Source organism: Dunckerocampus dactyliophorus, chromosome 4, assembly GCF_027744805.1.
Source record: "Dunckerocampus dactyliophorus isolate RoL2022-P2 chromosome 4, RoL_Ddac_1.1, whole genome shotgun sequence".
Lineage (NCBI taxonomy): Eukaryota > Metazoa > Chordata > Actinopteri > Syngnathiformes > Syngnathidae > Dunckerocampus > Dunckerocampus dactyliophorus.
In genome coordinates this window covers 13302842-13325797 of record NC_072822.1, presented here as the reverse complement: position 1 = coordinate 13325797, position 22956 = coordinate 13302842, and the positions used below count along the sequence as shown (strand labels likewise).

At 40.7% G+C, this 22956-nt stretch overlaps 1 protein-coding gene across 2 annotated transcripts in view; it reads left to right on the top strand.

The window, feature by feature from the left end:
* LOC129179358 (X-linked retinitis pigmentosa GTPase regulator-like) overlaps positions 1-22956 on the top strand; it is a 377871-nt gene that overhangs the window by 49441 nt on the left and 305474 nt on the right. For both annotated transcript variants that reach the window (XM_054772506.1, XM_054772505.1), the window contains exons 4-5: positions 4077-4119; positions 7127-7361. In XM_054772506.1, the coding sequence (XP_054628481.1) occupies positions 4077-4119; positions 7127-7361 (278 nt within the window). The remainder of the gene's footprint in view (positions 1-4076; positions 4120-7126; positions 7362-22956) is intronic.

The window sequence follows — 22956 nt, the reverse complement described above, 5'->3', positions numbered from 1 at the left end:
CATGACGTCAGCTAGCGCCTACAACTGTTTACTGTACACCTTTTGCGATAGACACCGTACAGCGTTAATCTACCAACTACAATAACTTTGAGTGCACTCTAGAAAATATGGAAAAGAATCAAGTAATTGGTGATTAATATTCCCTAGTCGATCAGGGAAACTGAGATGATGTTGGCATGGCAACAAACAATAATATGCTTCCTCGCTGTGATTTATCGCAAGATATTAGGCTTCACCTTGTAGCTTTTTCGGTACTTCCTTTCACACTTTCCTCACTGAACTGGCTGTAGATATTTTGGGGGCTGGAGGTCGTTGATGTGTCTCCCTCTCCATGTAGGTCATTAAGTTCACCATGGCCCCCAGAAGCATCATGCTTTGAAAATGAGAAGCCCTGCTCGGCTTCCCTGCTTGCAACTGGGAGCACCGCTTGCCCGCTCCTGCCCCAATGATTAATGCCACCCCCGTCCAGCCACAAACCTTTCTGCCTCAGATAATGCCAGGCAGCAAGCGTGGCTGACACTTTTAATGTATAATTAAGTAGAAAAAGTCAGCACCGGCTATGCAAATTTTTTAAAATGATAAATGATGCTGTACAGCAGCAGGGATTGATTTGGTGTAAATGAAACTAATTAAGGAAATGTCAAACATAATTAATAAAACAGGTTTAAACTGCAAAACATTGTCAATTGAATGAATGAGGAGGCATTGGCTCCCATTGTTCAGGCTTTATTTAGGTCTTGTGTTTAGCTTGTTCCCTGCTCCAGAATGCTCTCTCCCCTCCTCGCGCCCTCCACCACCAATTCCCTGAGAGCGGGAAAATAAATTTGCTTGTCTCTCCACTGACTGTAGAAATTAATTGCTGAAATCTTGTCCCATCCAAGTGTTACATTCACACGCAGGACATTAACATAACTAATTTGAAAGAGCTCAAATGACTGCATAATAGCGCTCCGTCACCATGCATGACAGTCGCTGGTCATACCAAATTAGCTTGGTTTTATAATTGAAAATCCCCCCCACCCTATCTCATTTTCACACCATTTTCCCACTTTTTCTTCATCCTTATTCCCCCTATTCCGTGCGCCTCTTGCCTTCACTGTCACTCCTATGCATTTTTGTTTTCCTGATAAAAACACAACTTTCATAATTCACAAAGTCAGAGTGCTTGACCTATAATTAGGGAGAAGGAGTGAGGGGAGGGGGGAGTTGCCAAGTAGTGATGGCAAAGTCTGATCCTTAGTCCTGGTAATGATGCTGGAGACCTTGTGCCCCCCAGGGAGGCAGAAGAATAATGGGATGGGCTATTTTTATGGGGAAGCAAAGCAATGGGCCACCAGCCGCCGGGATGCTGGTGCTCGGGTGTATGGTGCGGAGCAGCAGGGGCAAAGTAGGGTGAACGCTCAACCTGTCACGCCGCCGTGCCCATCAGTTTTGCATGTCAGCCTGATGCACTGCTGGCGGCCTCTGTGCCCCGGTGCCAGCCGCTGCCCTTGCCACAGGAGGAGAGGGCTGGGTGGGGGAGGGTGGGCGAGGGGGAGCAAAACATCTGCCACCAAAACGGAGACCACAGAGGTCTGAATGACTGAAGTGATGCCACGGAATATTTGCATGATTACAAATACAAAAATATAGATTAAATTGGATTTTATGACATGAACACATTTAACTTAAGTTTTCTGAACTAATTTTGCATGTTTAAACTTTTTCTTTGTCCCAAGTCTGCTATAAGCTATTGTGAATATGCTGGAGTTACTTGGAACTTGGCAGCACACTTACAGGCTCCGCTATTTTTGTTTTGTTCCGTACACTCTCTAAGAATTGCTATTCATCTTATTCCCACACCACAAGTCTCTCAAGTGTCTCAAAAGAGTCCCAAAACAAAAAAAAAAAGCACAGTTACAGAAAAACAAAACAAACCAAAAAACAAGAAAACAATACACTGGAATAGTCACAGTCTTGATTCCCTAATGGATGTTCTTCCTCATCTTTATTTCAAAATTCCAGCAAAGACGCTTGTCAAAGTGAACTTAGATGCTGGACTCCTGTGTCTTTTTTGTATTTTTTATGGGTTACAACAATCTTCGCCTCACTGTCTGCCGCTAACCATTTTTCAGCGTCCCACTGAAAATTTTGGTCATAAATGTTTTAACTTATATTTGTACACGGAGAACCATACACGGCCAGAACCATAGACAGTCATTTTAATAATTACTTATCATAGCGGGATGATAGGGCCACTATTTTCCAAGTTAAGCTGAGTAACATTACTGACACCTAGTGACCACTGTAGGATACTACATATTATCTGCTTTTTGTCTTCTGAATGCATTATGCTTGTATTTGAGTTCATTTAGCCATTTTTATGCTTGAAAATGATTAATTCAGGTTAAAATACTTACAACTAATACGAATAATAGGCTGTATTCAACGACAAAACTTGATGATTTATTAATTTATATATTTTTGAAAAACCGTTATAGAATGAAGTCACGAAATTTGAACCATGATGTGGCGAGGGACTACTTGACCTTACATTAAAGAAATGATAACAGATCCTGTTACTAGGGATGTCTGGATCCGATCTTCAGGTTGGATAATATCGGCTTCCGCCACGAGATTGGGCCGATCCGGTTGCCATATCACGTTAGTAACTCTGAGCCACACTCCAATATGGTAGGTGCAAGAAGAAGAAAACGCAACACCACCATGCAGACATGTCCCCGGTGTACCGTGGTGAAGTTCACGTTGCACGTTGGACATTCGGCTCCGTAGCTACAGTGGCAGTTGCCCCTCTCTGTGCCCGGCCTGCTGTGTCATTGTGCGGGGAGCTCGCACCAGACATTTCAGGTATTAGGTAATTTATTGGCACCCTTATGTGAGCAATAGTCTCACCTTGGCCACCCCAATGAAAAATTTCTGGTTTCGCCACTGCTGGCATGGGAAGTGCTGCTCTAACCGCTGTTTTTTTTTTTTATTATTATTATTTTTTTTTACACTAGTGGCCGTCAATAAATTCCACAAATTCATGTTTGTAACAAAAGCTTATTATTTAAAAAAAAAAAAAAAGGGTTGGCTTTGGATCAGATCGGCAAGACTATACAAAAAATTGGATCAGATCTGAAGCCAAAAAATGTGGATCGGGACATCCCTAACCCTTACATATACTTTGAAGTCCGTACATCTTCTTGTTTCTTCGCAGTATTTTACCTTGTCTGGGTTACAACTCTTTAATGCAACCTCTAAAATGCCAAGGGTCACGAGTCAAACATATGCAGCATGGGTTACAATTTATTACCCCACATTTGCCTGATAATTTTTCTCCTTTGACAAGCTTAGGTAAATCATATAGCCTACTCTATAATGTATGAGAACTCTGCAGGCTTGATGAGTATGGTCTGTTGCTATTGGCTGTTTCCCATGAGGCTTTTGGGTTCCCATAAGACCAATAAGGCTCGTCTGTGCTCCAACATGACTGGTATTACTGCCGGAACAGGTAGAGGTCCAGGTATTTATAGCAACCATATGCAAATGGATCAGTGCCACGCTGGACTGTTGGAGCAGAGAGGTGACACTTAAACACATGGACGTGGAAGTAGAAACATATTTCCCCCCTCTCTCTGAGACAAGCCTAATCAGTTAGAAAGGTCTCCTCTCATTTCATTTGAATATATTCATCTTGGATTCTTAAGTGTCTCTCTCTCCTCCCATGCATAGTATTCCTTCATGCTGAAGGCTCATTATTTTCCAGCCGATGCTGTGAGGGTTGGCCTCACTCTCTGGACTTTTGTGTTGAGGCTGTATTAATCAAACTTCACACAGCAGGGAATGGTTCAGACACTGACACGACACACCAGTATTGTTTGAGACAAAGCCCTCTCTGGTTGCTTTGAAGCATAACTTGTTTGCTGTTATAAAAATCAATATATGTTGCAATAAAGTTGAACATTTCCTTGCAGATGCAGAAAATGCTGGACCCCCAGTTGCTTTCATGCTGTTTCAACATTGTAAATATCCTCATTGTGGGACTAAGTAGTGATTTATCCTGCTTTTTTTTTTTTTTGTTTTTTTGTCCACAGCGGATAACAAGATCTTTGTGTGGGGAAATGGCACCAGTGGACAGTAAGTACATTTCTCTCCTGACGATATGGACATCCATCAATGCTTATTCATTACATTCTCAACAATATCGCATGTGATTGTATAAAAGACTAAGCACAACGGATGGTTGTAAATTTCCGTAAACTATTTGGCAGTAGATCAGTTCATGCAGGGGGTCCAAAGTTTTTCCACCAAAGAAAAATACAGAAAATCTGAAGTATGCGTGGGCAACTGTGATATTCGTCAACTTCAAATTATGAAACTTGTTCAGAACAATCTAATGTAGGTCAAAATAACTGAACGGTTAAATATGTCTAAAGAACAAAGGGCCTGCATCTCAGCTTTGTGTTATAAGTGACGAAGCAGATGGTTATTTCAACTTTTTCTTGCAATATTATTACCTTTTTCTCATGCATTTTTTTCCAATGTGTCCCTAATGCTGTGTAATGCTCTGATGTGGGCTGTGTTGAACTATTTTTAGAATATGCCATAAGCTCCTAAAAAAACAAGCTGCGGGCCACAAATGGCCCCTCGGCCTGACTTACGACACCTAATTTAATGTGGTCATTCCTATTTTTAAATGCTGTATTATTTTCCAAATTTACAAAAAGCCCAAATTTGAGTAACCAGTCCAAACTGTACCCCTCCACTCCCCCAAAGACAGCTGGGATAGAGGCTCCAACATACCCGCGGCCCTCGTGAGGACAAGTGGTATAGAAAATGGATGGATGGATGGAAAATTGAGCATTAATCAAGTCCACACGAAGGACAGGTTATTAATCAAGTATTAAGCACGGTATTTCATTCAAACCGGCCTGATTTCTAGCAAAATGAGCGTCATCATTCAGGTGCAAACCCCGCAATGGCAAGACAATGCCAAGTCCTGCTTTGACACACTCAACATACATGGTCGACAAGCCTTTGCCTGTGAATATTCGAATTCATCCAGGTCATTGTATTCTCAGGGCAATGAATTGATTGCAACTGGATTTTTCCAGTTGTCTTAGAAGACGTGTCGCCTCTCATCTGAGCAGGCTTTATTAATTCATGCTCAACTTATAGGTGGGACAACTCTAGTCTGACTAGATAGGACAGCCTGAGGGATTGGTGACGTATTTATCCTCTAAAAGGTAGAGGTATACACAGGCAACAGCCGTTTGGTCTTTGATATACTAAAAAAGACGCACATTTTAATAACTTAATGTACAATTTATCCATCCAACCATTTTCTGTGTAGCTTGTCCTCAATAGGATCATGGGTGAGCTGGAGCCAGGTGATTTCAAGAGGCAGTGTACAGGGTGGGAGGAAGACAGAGTTTCTAATAATGTAATATAGTAATGGTGTGAAAAGTGTAATAGTGCAAAGGTCGGTGGTGTCCACATTGTCGCCTGGGGGCCATTCTCGGCCCGCATCTTGTTTTTTATTGGCCCTCTGCATATTCTAAAAATAAAATGACTTAATTACAGTATTAATTAGATTATTACAATATTATTAGATTACACTTATTTGCTTTGTCACCTATAACACAGTGCTAAGGTCAATGTTTTGTTCAGAACACTTTGACCTACATTGCATTGGTTTTAGCAATGTAATTTTAGCAATGCAATAAATGAGTGTATCAAAGTGCCCCCCCGCCCAGGGACACCCTAGCATACGTGTGAAAGATGGCAGACACGATACAGAAACTTATTGTTTTTCCCCTCTGAGCAGCCTCCGTATTAAAACTTGTCTCTGGCTGTTCTCAGACAACCTGCCTTTCATTGCATTTTCAGGTCTTGGGGCATCATTGAGTTGGTGACCCTCCAAGTAATCAAACGTAGCAGCGCAGGAGACATCTCAGAAATGTATAAAAGAGACAAAAGCGCATTGTCACCTCCTCTTGTTAAGTTGCACTGAATCTTTGTCTCGTTCCTTCAATCCAATAATGCTCTGACCTCTCTAAGCACGTTGAGACTCACCCGTGAGGAGCTTATATTTGGAGGAACATATAGTTGGAGCTCCGCAATACCCACTTACAGAGCAAAGGGCCAGAAACACTGGCACGCTGATATCTGGAAAAAAAAAAATCTGCGACTTTCCTGTGTGTCTCACTGGAGGCTATGGTTGAGAGGGAGCTGTGTAAATTTAAACTGTCAAACTTTCTGATGGAAATAGCCGTGACCCCAGAGTGGTCTTGTCTCGAGTTGAAGCATTGTTGTAATCAATACAGGCCCTCGTGGGGACGGCAGGCGAGGACCTTTCGTTCCCCCGTTTGTGGAAATAATGGAGAAGACGGTTTGTTATTTTTCCTAGACATGCCGCAAACTAGCAGATATGGCCAGGGCATTGCAGGTTATGGAAACAAATACAAAGAGGAGCATTTTATCAAGAAACAAATAGCCGAGCTCAGTTTGAAGCTGCAGGGAGCTTGCGGGTCGGGGGGGGTGCTGGTCTGTGTTTGACCAGCTCATCTTAAAAAGGACTCTAGGATGTACTTTGTTCATTCACACTGGGGACATTGAGACCAATAGCGGAACTCTGTGCTAAGTACAATGTGGAGTCATTTATACAGTCACAAATGTCGTTGGGATGTGGACATGAACCTGCCCTGACTGCAATTATTGCAACATCTTTGTTCATATCCACAGCACTGCTAGCACTTAGTAAAACTACATTTGAGAATGGAAGGCTTCTACATTCAAATTCATGTATTGAAGGGACATGTGTTGCTTTAAACACACAAATGAGGTATTTGGAAGTGAATGTTCATGTGTCCTCCTTTTTTATGGAGGAAAGTAGGCAGTCAAAAAATGAAATGGTCTATGTTTCGTAGTTAAAATTACTTCCACACATTTTTGTATTTAACACACAGCCACATCTACATCGATGTTGATACATAAAGCATGAACTTTTCATAGGCTATATCAGTTCATTCCAATCTTACTGTAGTTCACCTCCAAAGTCAAATACTGTAAGTGATTTAGTTAGTCAGTAGATTTGCTATTTGCCAATTAAACACATTCTGATTTTTTTTTTTTTTTGCTTAAGGTTGGGTAATGGAGAGAGGACAGTCAAGTATCAGCCAGTGGAAATCACATTACCACTGGAAGAGAATCGTAAAGGATCAGACGACAACGTTCAGGCGATCAAAATAGCTGGCGTTGCCTGTGGAAGCAGACACTCCTTCATATGGACTAAAACTGGTCTGGCCTACAGTTTTGGAAACAACTATTACGCTCAGCTGGGCTATGACTTCCAGAGGGCTGATTACAAGGAGCACCAGGTATGGATATGATCATTTACTAATTTTTATCACCAAATTAATACTAAATAAATATGTAAGGTATCATATTGCTAGTTTTGTCACCAGGCATGTCATATTTTTAATTGGTGTGAACATTTCTCAAATGGTTGTTCAGAAGGGAAGAACATCATTGTGGTCCAATTAAATACATATCAAGCTAAAGCGGGCCTTACATCCCGACGTATTACCACACGCACGGGCGCCGCAATTTTTGGGAAATTTGTTGGCCGTGGCCATCACATAGAGGACGTAAGATGTCAGAGGGGTTGCGAGTGTGTCGTACTTGGGGAGCAAGTGACACGTGCTTGCCACTCGCCCTCCATTGGTAGCTTTTAGATTGTGAGTGTGGCATGCGACTCGTGTGTTCTTGGTGCGCATCATGTAAGGCTGTCCGGATAGAACAGCGTCTGTTTTCTGAACAAAAGAATGAATCAAAATAAGGCATATAGCTTATATGTTAGAAATATTAGGGCTGTGAACTACTGTACAGCAACCATCTAGTAGTAGTCCTTGTTTTCGGCATGCGTTAGCAGTGTGCTGTGATTTGAGGAGATTCACCTTCTTGCTCAGTGATTGGATTTTCTGATTTTAGTCACACTTGTGCTTTCTTTGTTCAGGCTTGCAATGACATTTCATCAACAGACAGGTTAAACGGGGCTGCTGCTCAGTGATTTGATGGCTTTATTTTAATGTCACACCGAGGGACGTTATGTGCATGAGCAGAAATGAAAGTCAATCTCTTTTTAACTTCACTAGCTTATTAATTTTTTCAATGACAAGGTAATTTTAGGGATATGTTTTATTCTTTTAGCTAAAAGAAGTATCAAAAAACTAATGTATCATGGGTGTTTTTTTTATCGTGATGCCACTTAATGCAGCATCTATCGAGCATGTTCCTACTAAGCTAATCGACGTGAGCTCAGAAATGAACCCCCAAAATGCAACACACATGCAGCTCAAGCTTGGCACAGCATCCATGTTCAGCCTGGCTGAACACAACTTGTTTGAATGTCATATTTATTCCTGTTTTGTCAGGAAATTGACTTCCTGTGAGTTTGCAGCAGAGCCGAGCATATGGCCGTGGCTCTCTTGAGATGACAGCCTAGCGGAGCGGGAGCTCGCCGGTGCCGCTGCCCTGCTCTGGCGGCAGATGCTCCGGGCTTCTCCACGATTAAGTGGAGATCATCACTGTTTTCTTTGAGCACCGCTGTGCCTTGTACTCTGAAGTGTTCCGTTAATCACTGGCTGTCTTCGCTGCCTTCTCCACACAAGCTGGAAAAGCACTCATTAAATTCGAACCTTTTTCAGCTGGAAAATAAATCTTGGGACTGTCACTTGGTAGACAGCCCCGCAGTAGGAAAACATCACTTTGTTGTACCTATTTGCTAGAGGGAGCATAATGTTTTTGTGCATGCTTGTTTGAATGGTGAATGCACCTGTATCTCTACCTCTCGTCTGCGGTTCATTCATATTTAAAGCATGGGTTGTACAGTGTACACAATACAAAAGAAGAGTTGCACTTACTTTGTGCTACAGAATGTTTTCTCTAGACTCTGTGCTAATGTAGACTGTGTTTTAGTTCCTCCGCGGGCCTTGTTTCCAGTACAGGCCTCAGAGGAAACTGTCTGCCTTTTTTTCAAATTGCCCCCCCTTCTTTTTCTGCATTTTATCGAGGAACGCCACACATCACATTTACAGTTGTACAATAATGCTGTGTGTGTGTGTGCTGAATTTGCAGTATGTTGAGTTTACCAAAACCAAATAGTATGGAATATTCGATGACAAAAGGGAAAGCTTTGTATTTTTCCATTGCTCCTTCATGCACCCGCCCAGCACCGCCCGATCCCACCTCTGGTTTCGGTGCGCACGTTTGCCTCACAAACGATAATCCATTGTTGTTTAACATTGTGACACGCATGAACCCTGATTGATCTTGATCTCCAACACAAATAATAATGTGATTACAGGCCTTTCTTTGCTTGCTTCTCACATGAGTGGAAAATAACATTAGATATTTCTTTTCACGTTAATCGCCTTGGTTTTAAGTATACCTTGGTTCACCAATAGGCCCCTGTAATGCCTCCTTTCTTCTAAAAAAAACATCCCAAATAACCTATTTGCTGCACACCCACACAAACACACACAGACATTGCTTAGCTCTTTAACGCCATTATTCTGCCACCATCAAAGCCTGGCTTGCATGTCCTGGTGCGGCACTCATTCCTTCACAATAGCGGGATGGCATCACTGTGCTTATGAAAGCATTTGCCTGGCAAAGCAATAAATCTCAACTTTGTAAATAAAGGATCCTGTTGGATTTCTAGGATAAATCTGTGGCAAATGGAGTGCTGCATCATCTTGTTTGGATACACAAGAGCTTGGTTCCCCATTCTCTAGTACTCAAGCACCTCATCTTGCAAGGCTATTTCTATATTCTGTTAGGCAGGCTGAACATTTGTGGTTCCCGCATTTACTCATTATTGCCACTAGATTCCGAGATAGAAGGTCAGCCCTATTCATTGACTCGAAATAGCAATTTCTCTTCACATTCCATTGTGGTCAAATTGATTTGTATTGTTGAGGTTGATGAGTGACTCCTCAGGAAAAAAAAAAAAAAGCAATGTTCTTACAATTACAGAACTTTTCAAGGATGGGTTAATGGAGAGCTGCTTAAATTTCCATTCTACCCACTTAGATTAACAATAAATAACACATTTTATAATCATAAACTATACAGTAACGGCGATTGTGTCCCCTGGCCCGCCAATTTGCTATGCAACACGATAAACGTTTATCTCATCTGCTCAGAAATCTATTCATAACTGAACAAATTGCCGCTGCACTCTTGGCTCCGTACTGCAAATTTTTAGACAAGGAAATTCCTTGTCAGGAGCAGCCAAGGGAGAAGGTGTCAGTTTGAAGCCGTACGCACACTAACGGCTGTTGCTGGAACATAAGTGTTTGCTGCGCTTCGGTGGTGGTGCATTTGATTTCCACGCTGACCACCGGTGATGCCAACACTGCAGCCCTCATCCGAGCTGCCCCCTGAGACGCAAATGTTCCTCCCCCACATCTCACTGCTGCTGAGAAGCAAGGAGAAAAATAGAGACTGAGGGAAGCGAGATATGTGAGACGGCGGCAAACTAAGTTGACAAAGTATAGTGTGCACTTTCAGAACTTCTTCATTGTTAACGCACAAGTTCGTGACTACGTGAGAATACAGTGTGGGAGTACTGCGACCTAAACTTCTATATCCATATCCCTCAGGGGGGCCTCTAAAGACGCTTGTTCTGCTCCTCCTCTCAGGCCATGAGAAATGAGTGAAAAGAGGTGAAATTGGGAGGTAGTCTCAGCTGTGTAGGAAGCCTAACCTGCGAGTCCGACTAACGTGACCCACGCATGTCTTCTCCAAATACACACCCCGTTCTCGCTGACATTTTTAGCACCTCGTTGACGTAGTTCTGCTGTGATGACTTCCGCTGCACTCTGGAATTCCCTGTGGACATTTTTCATTGTTTGCATTATCTTTGCTGCAAAGCTCGCACTTGAAAGATGCATTATTTTCTCCGCGTAAATGAGACAATATGGTTTTTGCGACCTTGTTTTAGTCTGAGCCATGCGCCTAACTGTTTCCTAATATGTCCCCAGTGTATGTGAGCCTGAATGCACATTTAAAACACATCAATAATTCTGTACATTTCCTTCTGGAAAACTAATTCTTATAATAGGATTTTGTCAATGTGATTTGAATAATGATCTCAAAACATCCAATTTTAGGCTACTTAACTAAATAGAATATTACTGATTGCAACACTTATTCATGGTAGGGCTTTTGGTAACCTTCTTTTCAGTTTCTTGCCAACAGCCAATTTTCTCTCAATTAAAGCATGATATTAGCACTCACGAGGGCATAAACAGAAATAACCATACACTACTCAATATCATGCCTTGATTATGAGCTTAAAGTGTGGGTGTGCAGATGGATTCTGTTTCAATATTCCTCTTTGAGCGTTAATGTTTTTTTGGAGTGACAGAATAGGAGAGGAAATCACCACCTTGTGCTTGCGCACAAAAGGATGCATAATGTATAATGAAAAACAGGGAAAAAAAGAATTTACTATCATTACAATGGAACCTCTAAAGTCAAACTAAGGGTAGTAGTTTTACTCTATTGTAGTTTTATCTTACAGCACGGTAATCTCTCATTCATCATGGCTAATTGGTTAAAGACCTGACCGTGATAGGTGAATCTCTGCAAAGTAGTGTTCTTTATTTATAAATTGAACATTTTCATAGTTAGAGCATAGAAAACCTGTTTACGCCCTTCTAAGTACGGTTTGTGACATTATTAGAGCCCTCTAGACATGAAATAACACCCCTATAGTCACCCTTACACCCGTATTACCCAATGTAGTAGACATATTATAATAAGAGTAAATAAGGAATATAAGACATAAATAGGACTCATGCTCGTGTGTTACTATAAATATGTTCCCTTTGGGGACCTGAGTGAGGGACAGACAGGAAGCGACATCAGGAGTTCAGAGTTGAGTTTCATGTTGGGTTACAGCCTGTGTTTTTATTAGGGATTTGTATAATGGATTATTGTGACTGTTGTGAGGTAATTCAAACCTGTTCAATTCAAAAAGTCTGTTGATCTAGTCCGGCCCTTGTGTGCCTCACCGAACATTACAGTAAGATTACTGACACCACTGACACCTAATGACCAATGTTGATTACTACATTTCATCGTCTTAGAATGCTTCGATTGTTTGTATTAATTTTTATGGTTGAAAATGCTTAATTTAGGCAAATACACAACATTGGCTTAAATCTGCATATTTTTGACTAATAATAGGCTGCATTCAGCCATGAAACAGCGTGATTTATTAATTAATATATTTGGGGAAAACCCGTGCTAGAGTCAAATCGCAACATTCGAAGCATGAACGTCGGTATTTAACTTTTACTTACACAGCAGCATGACATGTTAGAATGTTACTTAAAAGTTCTTATTATTGTTTATAAAAGTCTTAATGGTCTTGGGCCTTCTTATCTTTCAGATTTGCCTTTATCATATGAATTTTTGCGGACCCTGAGATCCTCCGGCACTGGTCTCCCCATCATTCCAAAAGTCAGGACACACCCACACATGAAGAGGAGTCTTCAATATTATGGCCCCAATTTGTGGAACAATCTGCCGGAGGACCTCAGGACTGCTCAAGACCCACATCTTTGATCTGGCTTTTACTTACTATTTATTATTTATTCATTTTATTAGAGCTGTTTATTTTTCTGTTATTTCAATTATTATCGTTATTTTATTTCTCATTCTATTTATATGCTAATGATTTGCTGTTTATTTTTTATCTTTATTCCACTTGTATTATGTTTATTTTAAATCACAATGCCATTTTTATCGGGGCATTGTTTTTTACTTTGTAAAGTCATCCATCCATTTTCTGTGCCGCTTTTCCTCACTAGGGTTGTTGGGATAAGCTGGAGCCTATCCCAGCCGAGTTTGGGCGAGAGGCAGGGTATACCCTGGACTAATCACAGGGTACATATAGAGAAACAACCATTCACACTCATATTGATACCTATGGGCAATTTACAGTCAACAATTAACCTAACATGCATGTTTTTGGAATATGGGAGGAAACCCACGCACGCACGGGGAGAACATGCAAACTCCACACAGTGATGCTCTAATAGAGATTCAAACCCAGATCTTCCCAGTCTGTGTGGCCAACATGCTAACCACTAGGCCACCGTGTGGCCACTTTGTAAAGTGGATTACATTTTCTATTTACTAAAAGTGCTATATAATTAAAGTTTGATTTGACTGTTTGATTTGAAAAATGTCCTGTACGGTTAATCAAGTTTTTATGATGGTGACAGGCAGGAACAAATTAATTCACTTACTATGTTTTGATATGGAAACATTGTTTTGAACAAATTAGAAGTTCACCAGTGTCATGGAAGGGCTTGTGTTAGACTTTGGAGGGTCCGCTCTAGTAGATAAGAACATCTGGAAATGACCTAAGGCAAATCAGAGTATATTAAGATGAGCAAGTATTTGACTGCGGTGATGCCAGTTGGCCGAAGTTAGCAGGATGCTGTCTTAGTAAATGGCAGCATCTGCTCGCATTTCGTGAGAGCATGTCCCAGTCAGAGGAGAAAAGCGATGGCATCTACATTAATACTACCTTAATGGCCCATCTGGTGCTCCATAGGGTCCCTGACTGCGCCATCGACTCATAGGCGTTTGACAGGCAGTCTCCAACGCACCAGACGCGCATGGCATGCCAAATGGAGGAGAGACGCCTCTGCGGTGCACAGATCTGTCAAACTCTCGCCGCCACTGTAGACGCCCAAGCGAGCGAAGTTGAGGCAAGTTTTCACACGTGATTGCTTCCTGACATAAACGTGGAGGAAAAGGGGGCATGAGAACCACTGCGCTTGTCTGTCTCTTTCCTTTGCGCTCGCCTCCAATTCACACACTTAATCACTCGCACACAAACACACCTTCACCCAAGCACACACTTCATGCCGGATGCTAAGTAGCCGTGACCAGATTAAACGTGAGTGAGAAAGCCAGGTTAAGATTAGCCAGTGGTGGATTCTCTGTGCTCTGATGGCAAACTGAGATAACAAATATTATTTTTGCTGGAAGTCACAGCCTCTTTCTGTAAACAAATACTGGAACAAATTACTTCATTGGAAGAAAATACGGAAGGTCTTATCAAAACACCACAGGGGGTTCTGCTTATAATTGGGATAATTGGCTGATGGAGCAGGGTGCAGTCTCTGATGTGCCACAGTGATGCACTTTACGAGAAGTGACTGATCATGGCTTTAGGTCTACAGATTGTGCTTTTAGATGTTTTTAAACAGTTGGCAAAAAGTATCATACTTTATATGCAAACATAAGCCCCTCACTGGTGTGTTGGTATCTATCATAAACTATATAAACATTTGGTATAATCCTTAGTCTAAAAATAATGTTGTCTTAGCCCTCCACTTTTAAATATCATCGGTTTATGATGTCCCGATGCACAGAATTAAGAAGAGCATCCAAATTCCCCACTCCTGTTTGCTGAGATCCACCAACCTGGCACATTGGAGGTTTTTACATTTTTGGTGTACCTGCCAGCACAGATCACAGTCCCAAATGTCTGCTTCACACTCCTGTCTGAAAACCACACCTTCCTTCTAAATGAGTAAACACTAAACGGAAACATGTATGCCGCCACAATGTACTGCATTTTGCACTTTTTCTTGAGGACATCTTAAAGCGATAGCAGCAGTTCAAAGATGGAATGGAAGGCTCTTTTAAGAAAATGCATTTCAAATGGCTTATTGGGTAGGTAGCCCCAAAGGACACCTCAGGGACAAATCTTGGCAAGAAAGGAAGATAGCAGGGGGAAAAATATAAAATTGGAAAGAAGACACAGCCGTGACTAAAACAGAAGAAATACACTGAAGAAAAAAAGTCGACGTCTCTTCAGCGGAATCACCGCAACCCAAGTATTAGTATTCACGTACTGAACCTTTACTTCCTGGAAATCAACTGTACAATACAGTAAAATAGATAATCTGATATCTATTCAGTCAGATGATCTCCTATTTAAACAACCAGTATACTGCAGTTGGCTAGACATACTGTATAAATGATGGTGAACTTTGGGAGAAAAGAGTATTCTCCATCGGCAATGACTGGCAGCCAAGTGCGACATAGCCGCTCTCCCTTAATTGTAGAAAAGTATGAAGGGAAGTGTGTTTTTCCAACTAGATATCTTTATTTCAAAGACAGACAGGCCCGAGACCTGACAAGCCTCTGCACATTAAACCAGGGGTCTCCAAAGTGTGGCCCGGGGCCATTCACGGCATGTGACTTGTTGTTATTGGCCCTCGGACAATGTAGAAATAAAATTAAACAAAACAAAAAAAAAACAAACTTGGAGTAATAGAGCAAAAAGGCAGAATGTGAACAGCAAAGGGCTGAAATGTTGATATTATTAACTAATAAGTTTGTCTTGAAATATATAGACTTTTCAGTATGCGCCTCTCAGTGGGAAAAGTGAGGACATGCCAAATTTAATTGATGAATCACGTTCTGAATTTCTGCATCCATGAGTAATGCTGCCCAAAGGAGTTTTGCCATGTACAGTTTAATTAATTGTTATGGATTAATTCATTGTTAGTTCTTGACACAACTACTGCAAAGTTAAACGCAGAAGCGTTACAGCTTCAGTCTTACCTTCTTTGCGATATAAAGAACAACATGTCAACTATAGGACGTCTGCTATACAAATGTAGACTATGACATTATTCTAGTCAATATAAATATTTTTTGTATAAATGTATGGTAAGAAAATGAAAGTAAATGTCAAGGAAGTGTAGTCAAATGCGCGTCCCAAGCATGTCCCAAGTTGAACTTTCTCTAGATGCCGTCATAGTGTTCTTTAAACAGCAAACTAGTTAACGGACTTTGCTGGTTGCAGCCAAATCAGGCACTCAGCCTCAATTCATTGAAAACATCCATTCATCCATTTTCTATGCCGTTTATCCTAATTAGGGTCGCGGGGGTATGCTGGAGCCTATCCCAGCTGACTTCCGGCATGAGGCGGGGTACAGCCTAGACAGGTCGCCAGCCAATGGCAGGGCACATATAGACAAACAACCATTCACACTCACATTCATACCTATGGACAATTTAGAGTCGCCAATTAACCTAACATGCATGTTTTTGGAATGTGGGAGGAGTACCAAGAGAAAACCCACGCACGCACGGGGAGAACATGCAAACTCCACACAGAGATACCCAGGCCTTAACTGAATACACACAATTACACACAATTGCTGCACACCAAAAACCATCAATAAAATATATGTAAAATGTATTATTTCCATACCTTGCAGCATGACCTTTAATGATGACATTTTACAATTATAAACTATTTTTTTTAAATACAACACAATAAAGGGGGATGTTTACAATTTACATGGCAAAGTTGTGTGTCGCGGTTTTTAAAATGCAAAATAGAGACATTGGTGCGCATGAAGATAGAAGCTAGGCAAAATTCTAAAGAGTGAGAGTACTATTGAGGAGGTTGAAAGAGAGGAAAAGAAGGGAATCAGCAAAATGGTTTTGGGGGATTTGGAAGAGAAGAGCAGGAGGAACTCTTCAACTTTTTCTCTCATTCCCAGATGTGTTGCAGGCAAGGCGTCGCCTTTGAAGAGCTTGTGGCAAAGTAGGCGATATCTGAATACACACACACCCTCTCCACTTCTTTTACATATACTTCCTCTTATTCCCCATCTCTCACTCTGACGTTTCACATTCTCTGTATATCTCCCTCTCCTTATTGCTCTCTCTGGGCTTTGCTGTTCCTTAGTGGCAAGCCCAGCAGGAGAGAGTGTGGGCTGTTCTGTTGTATTGCGAGTGAACCATCACTGTGTCCTCTGCAATGCACCTGTCCCCTCGCAAACACACACTTATTACACCTATACATGCCTACATAACACAAAACTATACTGTAGGTTTCATTTTCATGCACATTTAAACTGGGCCACTCGTTAAAATAAAATCTCAACAGCAAATAGGTTGTATGTTGGGTGGGTGGGGAATGAGTATATCACATTATCATGATGAGTCTTGTAGTATACCTTACAGCCACTAGAGGGGGGCTTCCATTATTGTTTGGATTCTGTGCCATCTTCTACTCCAGCGGAGTCCTCAGGTCAGGGCCAAGACAGGAGACGAGTGGCCTCAGCATTTGGACGATGCTTTGCTTTAAAGATGTTTGTGTGTGACCGGGTGTGAACACTGATATCCCATCGTGTGAATTTTGAGGTGATAATTTTACAGTAGCTCAGAAGGGTGTGTAATGACAATAACGGCGAGCGTGCCTGGACGTGCTTTCAATCCGCTCCCCAAAAGTAATGAGTCTTGAATAAGCCTGGTCATCCCAACTTCATCAAAAACAGTAGGAAATCTGCAAATGATGTATTACATCCTGTGGCGATTCATCACTTGCACATGCCAGAATGATGCTGAGCTGAAAATTAAAAAGCATCTTTCATCACCATTATTTTCCTAATCGAGATGGAAAGTGGCAGTCAGAACTGTAGAGGAGAACTTGTCTGTTTTTTTTGTTCAGTTGGAAACATATTCAGCTCGAGATGATCATGCTCTCAATTACATTTTTGGATATTATTTTACTTAAGTATGTCATCACAATATGGGTGGGAATTATTATTCCACAAGAAGGAAACTTTTAAAGTCTTACTAAATCCATTTTGGGGATGCTGATCAACCTAATTTTACCCATACAAAGTAATGGCAATTGAAAAAAACAGTGCCAGAGTAAAAACTAGCATGAATATTCTTGAGTGTGCAAATTTTCTAATTGAAACTAACAATGACAGCAGTTTAATGGCAAGTTACAAATACATATGGGAGAATTACTCCTCGGAAATTGAGTTGCCTCATGTAAAGACACTGACTTTCATACATACATTCCGTTTTTCTGTTATTATTTGTGACTTAGCCAAATTGTATTGAGCCTTTTAACCTTATTGAGCCTTGTAACTATTTCCTCCATCTAAACCCCCACAAGCCTACAATAAAATGTTCTCCCCTAATTTCCCAGTCTAGTTTCTTCTACAATGGGCAGATGCATCTCTAATTATACTAACAATTGTTTTAGACTGTCAGGTTTCTGTGAAAAAGAAGCCAGCCTCGTTGAGGAAGTTCAGGATGAAAATATAGAGGAGGAGGAAGAGGGGAGTAGTGGAGCGGTAGCATGATGGACGCACTTTGTAACACCAACATCTGGCAACAGCTGCCACATCATTTCTCCAGCACCAGCTTGCCGTCTAAGTAAATATTGCCACTATCTGTCTTGTACGAGCAAGTCTAAATTACTTTAACACGTCAATAACTACTTTACAATGACGTTGCTTTTTTCCCCCTGCCATCTTGTAAGATATTGATTTCATATTTTTGTTTAAAGGGCACGCGGTTGCTGTTGACTCACAGTAAACCTGGAAAGAACAAGTGATAAAAAAAAGGACAATGTATCACCTGTGCAAATCCAAATACTACGCATTTGTTTCATTGAGAGTGCAAGGTCAGATTTGTGAATATCCACCTAACCACAACTTTTCATGGAAATAAATGGTTAGCCAAGTCCTGGTAATTAAATTACACATAAACATAGTAATGAAAACAATCCCTCTTTCCTTCGCATGTTGATGCTTGGCTGAGGTAATTACCGTCTTCATGGAGTTTGGGGCTTGTGTTAGATCCTTTAATTTCCCCTAAATAATGATTCAGGAACAACTGTATGCTTCCAACATTATGGGAGGACATATGATGGGATGAGTTTACACAGAATCTTGACCTCAACCCTGTCAGACACCTTTGGGATTGACTAGAGCAGAGACTGTGAGTTATAGGCCCTTCTCAGGTCCCATGTCTGTGACCTGATTTTGCAATTGGATGGATACACAATTCCCAGACATGAAATCCTATAGAATGGCTTACCTGAAGAATAGAAGTAAATGTTTGTTTCTTGTATTTTTAGTAGGCATGGCGATATGTAGTTACGCTTCTGAATACATTTTTATAATGTGGGAGAATGGGCACGTGCCGGCCCATAAAGCATCCCAGCAGCCACGTGTCTATTTTCATTCCTATGTGTTCCTCTCCACGACAGCAGATGTTGGGGAAACCCACCAAATCAGAGTTGAAGCTGCACTGTAATTACTGTGATTTTAATCAGGGTCTGTCATTTTGACCCATTTATTTTGTGTGCTGATTGCACTGCAAAACAGTTGTGACTTACATTACAAAAGTGCAGCCAATGATTAACCTTCACATCAGATGCATATCAACCAGCACACAATCTCAGTTGGAATGATAAAAAAAAAAGTTTCTCCCCCCTACTACCTCTGTGATACAACATAATTATGCTACCCAAGGAAACATTTATTGATAAATATATTAATTATAGGAAAACACGTAGTTTCATATACCCATTCTTCAAATTTAAATTCATTCATGAAAAGTAAAAGTAAATACCGTGCATGAATGTTTTAGGCTTCCGTGGGCATGTAGAAATATTCTTATTTTCGAAGCCATTTTCACCAGTTCTGCTCATTTTCACATCAGTGATAATAAAGCAGATTGATTATTCATTTTCATGCGTCAACACCATTTAATTGTGTAGCCAGAACACTCCGAGTTGGGGTCAAACAGGGCTCTCCCTCATTTACACAGCTCCAACACACACACACGCACACGCAGGCACCTCACACAAGCTTTTCTTCCCTTTCTAGACACACACACCTCTAACATGCCCAGACTTCATTTTCGCAAAAAAAAAAGCCTTTATTTCATCAAGCACAAACTGTGGCCCATCTTGGTCCCATGCCACCTTTTCCTTCCACTTGACAATTAATAGCCTTGACATAGCACCCAACAGCCTCAGATATTAGCCTCAGTGGTGGTGGATTCTCCTGATTATTTTTTTTAAAGCACATCAGACATGATATACTTAAATTTGAACATATTTTATAAATGAACATTTTTTTTGTGGTGTACAGTAATCCCTCAGTTATTTTGGCTAATTGGTTCCAGACCCAACCACGATAAATGAATTTCCGCAAAGTAGGACTTGATGTTAAAAAACTGGGATATTTTCGTAGTTAGAGCATAGAAAACCTAATTATGACTTTCAAATACATTTTTTTAATCATTAGTAGAGCAAACCAGATATAAAATAACACCCCTGTAGTCACCTTTACATTCATATTACCCAATATAGTAGATATAATCAGCGAAAATATCCCATTTAAGACACAAATAAAAATGGTGTTTGTGTGTTTCAGCAAATGTCTTCCGGACGGGTGGACAGGAACTGATGTCGGGGATTCAGCCCATACTCAGCCAAGAAACGGCGATAATTGATGAATACATTTTTGAAAACCGTGATACAAACCGCGATGGAACAAGGGACGACTGTACATGTATTCGTATTCGGGATTTTTGGTAAAGAGCTTCCAGTACAGATGAGTAATGAATTCCCACACGTACACAATAAATGTCAAAGACGGGGAGTGTTTCTTGCATCATGCATTTACTCGGTAATCAAATACAAGCGGTCACGAAGGCGGGACTGAAGATCCAGACATGCAGGGCACCTCCTCAAGCCCGGGGAGAGTCCATTACCACCACCGTGAAAGGCGAGGTGTGGTACGTGCAAAACACCTCCTGAAGCATGCAGCCCAGCTTTTGACTAGCGGCTTTTCTTAAAATAAACCTTGTAAATTATGATATATGTCATATTTATAAATTTTTTATTCAATAATTTTATATATTGGCAAAGTAGTTTTATATTTTGTACCCTTTTTGTACTAAAAAAAGAACCGTACAGTGACCAAAGATGCCGTACCATTGCTCCCCTTACAAACAAACCCCTTATATCATAAAGTATTATATATTATACAGTATAAGAATTCACACATCCATTATGTGAAAAACATTTAAAAAAACATCATAGTAGGAGGAACTTTCAGATATAATTTAGTTGAATCTTTTTTGATAAGAACAAAACTTGCTGTGAAATGTAATTTACACAGTATGATTATGTTTGTGTTCCATGAAAATCGCTCTATACCGTAAATCCTATTCATTATAGTTATGGTCATTATTGCACATTTGGAAACAATAAAATTTCTATGTGCAAAACAAATAGCTGACGTACACACAGATTATTTACAATTCAGCATTATCCTTTTAATGCTACCCATTAGAATGTAGAACGTTATGTCTCACAAGCCAGACCAATTGTCAGGTTAGGTTTGATTTGAATGTATGCAAACAAATATTGTGGGTGTGCAGGATTCTGTTTGAGGTTCCATCGATAATGGTGTAGGAATAATGATGTGACATTATGGTAGTTTGTCAATTTACCGGAGCCCCAAATGTACCTGCCATTAAAATATCAGTGTCACCTATAAAAGTCAATGTCAAAGGTAATTAGCCATTATTTAATGTTTGGTGAGTTATACTGCTTTGTGGTCGAGACATTTTCATTGTATCTGGGGTGTGATAAAAGTACACAAGTACCATTCCTTTAAATCTGTATCATCCACTGTCCTCCTGTGTTTTTGTCTCTCTCCTTATCCCTGTCTGTTCCTTTGCTCCATAGCTAATGGATGGTTGTGGTTCCGAGATCTGTTTCGGAAATGTTTTCCTGTGGAGATCTTGGAAGAAGTACCCTCATCTGGCCCCTCGGTCTGCCATTAGGCCACTCCGCACTTTTTATCCCCAGACCTTCGAGACCTCAAACTGCCAAATTAGTTGAATTATGGCCAGTTATGTGGAGCGAACCTTGTGTCACAAGAGAGAGGCCTGACTCAGTGGCGCAAACCACACTTTTGAACATTCAGAGGCAGCCTGATACTGGCTCTCTGTTTCCTCTTGCACCCATTGGCCTGCATAGCAAATATGTATCTCCGAGTGGGAGTACTGCAAGTATCCTGTAAACGCCAATATTATCCATACACTGACGTCAACACTACCATAAACGTTAAATTAGCGGGAAGTAATTTTTAGACATGCCAACACCAAGCAATGATGTGTCACGCTGTTGCTAACACAACACCAGAAGTGTCCAGTCATGACTACCTACAGTATAATGGACTACTAAAGCCCATGATGCAGACTTCATAAAGATGCTTATTTCCAATCCGGTGTACCATCAACATCGTTTTCAAGTTATTTTAAGCTTCACTTAACACAGCTTGTTGCTTGAAACGTGTATTATTTAAATTACCCGAAAATAATACATACTTTTAATTTGGTTATAACAGGAGAAGCCAGTTTATTACCACCAAATGTGAAAAAAAAAAATAACTCCCTCACAGTTTGTTCCCAGTAGGGCTTACTATAAGCACTTTTAAATTGTGTAAACTCCAGCATCAAAACTGGAACATAACCAAAACATTTCTAATACACTATCGTGGGATCTGTGACTTATTTAAACCTGTTGAAAAATACCATAATATGGGACCTTTATTGAAACTGCAGGATGAATCTGTAACAGTCACAGAGAAAACACATTCATGCATGCATGCATACTCGCAGCACTGAATGTGATCCGTGACAGTAACAGGGGCATCATGGCATGATGTATACAGCCGTTTTCACTCTCCTCTCCCCTGTTATGCCTTTCTCTGGTAATCTTGATGTGGTGTGTAATGTTTGTTGTAGCCTGTGGCTGCAATTGAATGAGTGATACATCCACAGGTGCTGGAATTACTCTAGGCACAATTGATGCTATCTGCCCAATGATGTTATTTTTTTTTGGAAGTGAGGCGACAGACCTGGAGAGAAATAGTTACAGAGGTCTATATGAATTTACAGTTGAATTGGTAATATACAAATCTAATATAGTTGGAGTAATTGGTTGAGTAATATTACTCCATTTCCAAATGCATGTATCTTTTCGAATCTTTTTCTGTGCTTTGCACTGATGCTTTAGTCCTATTAATATTGTTA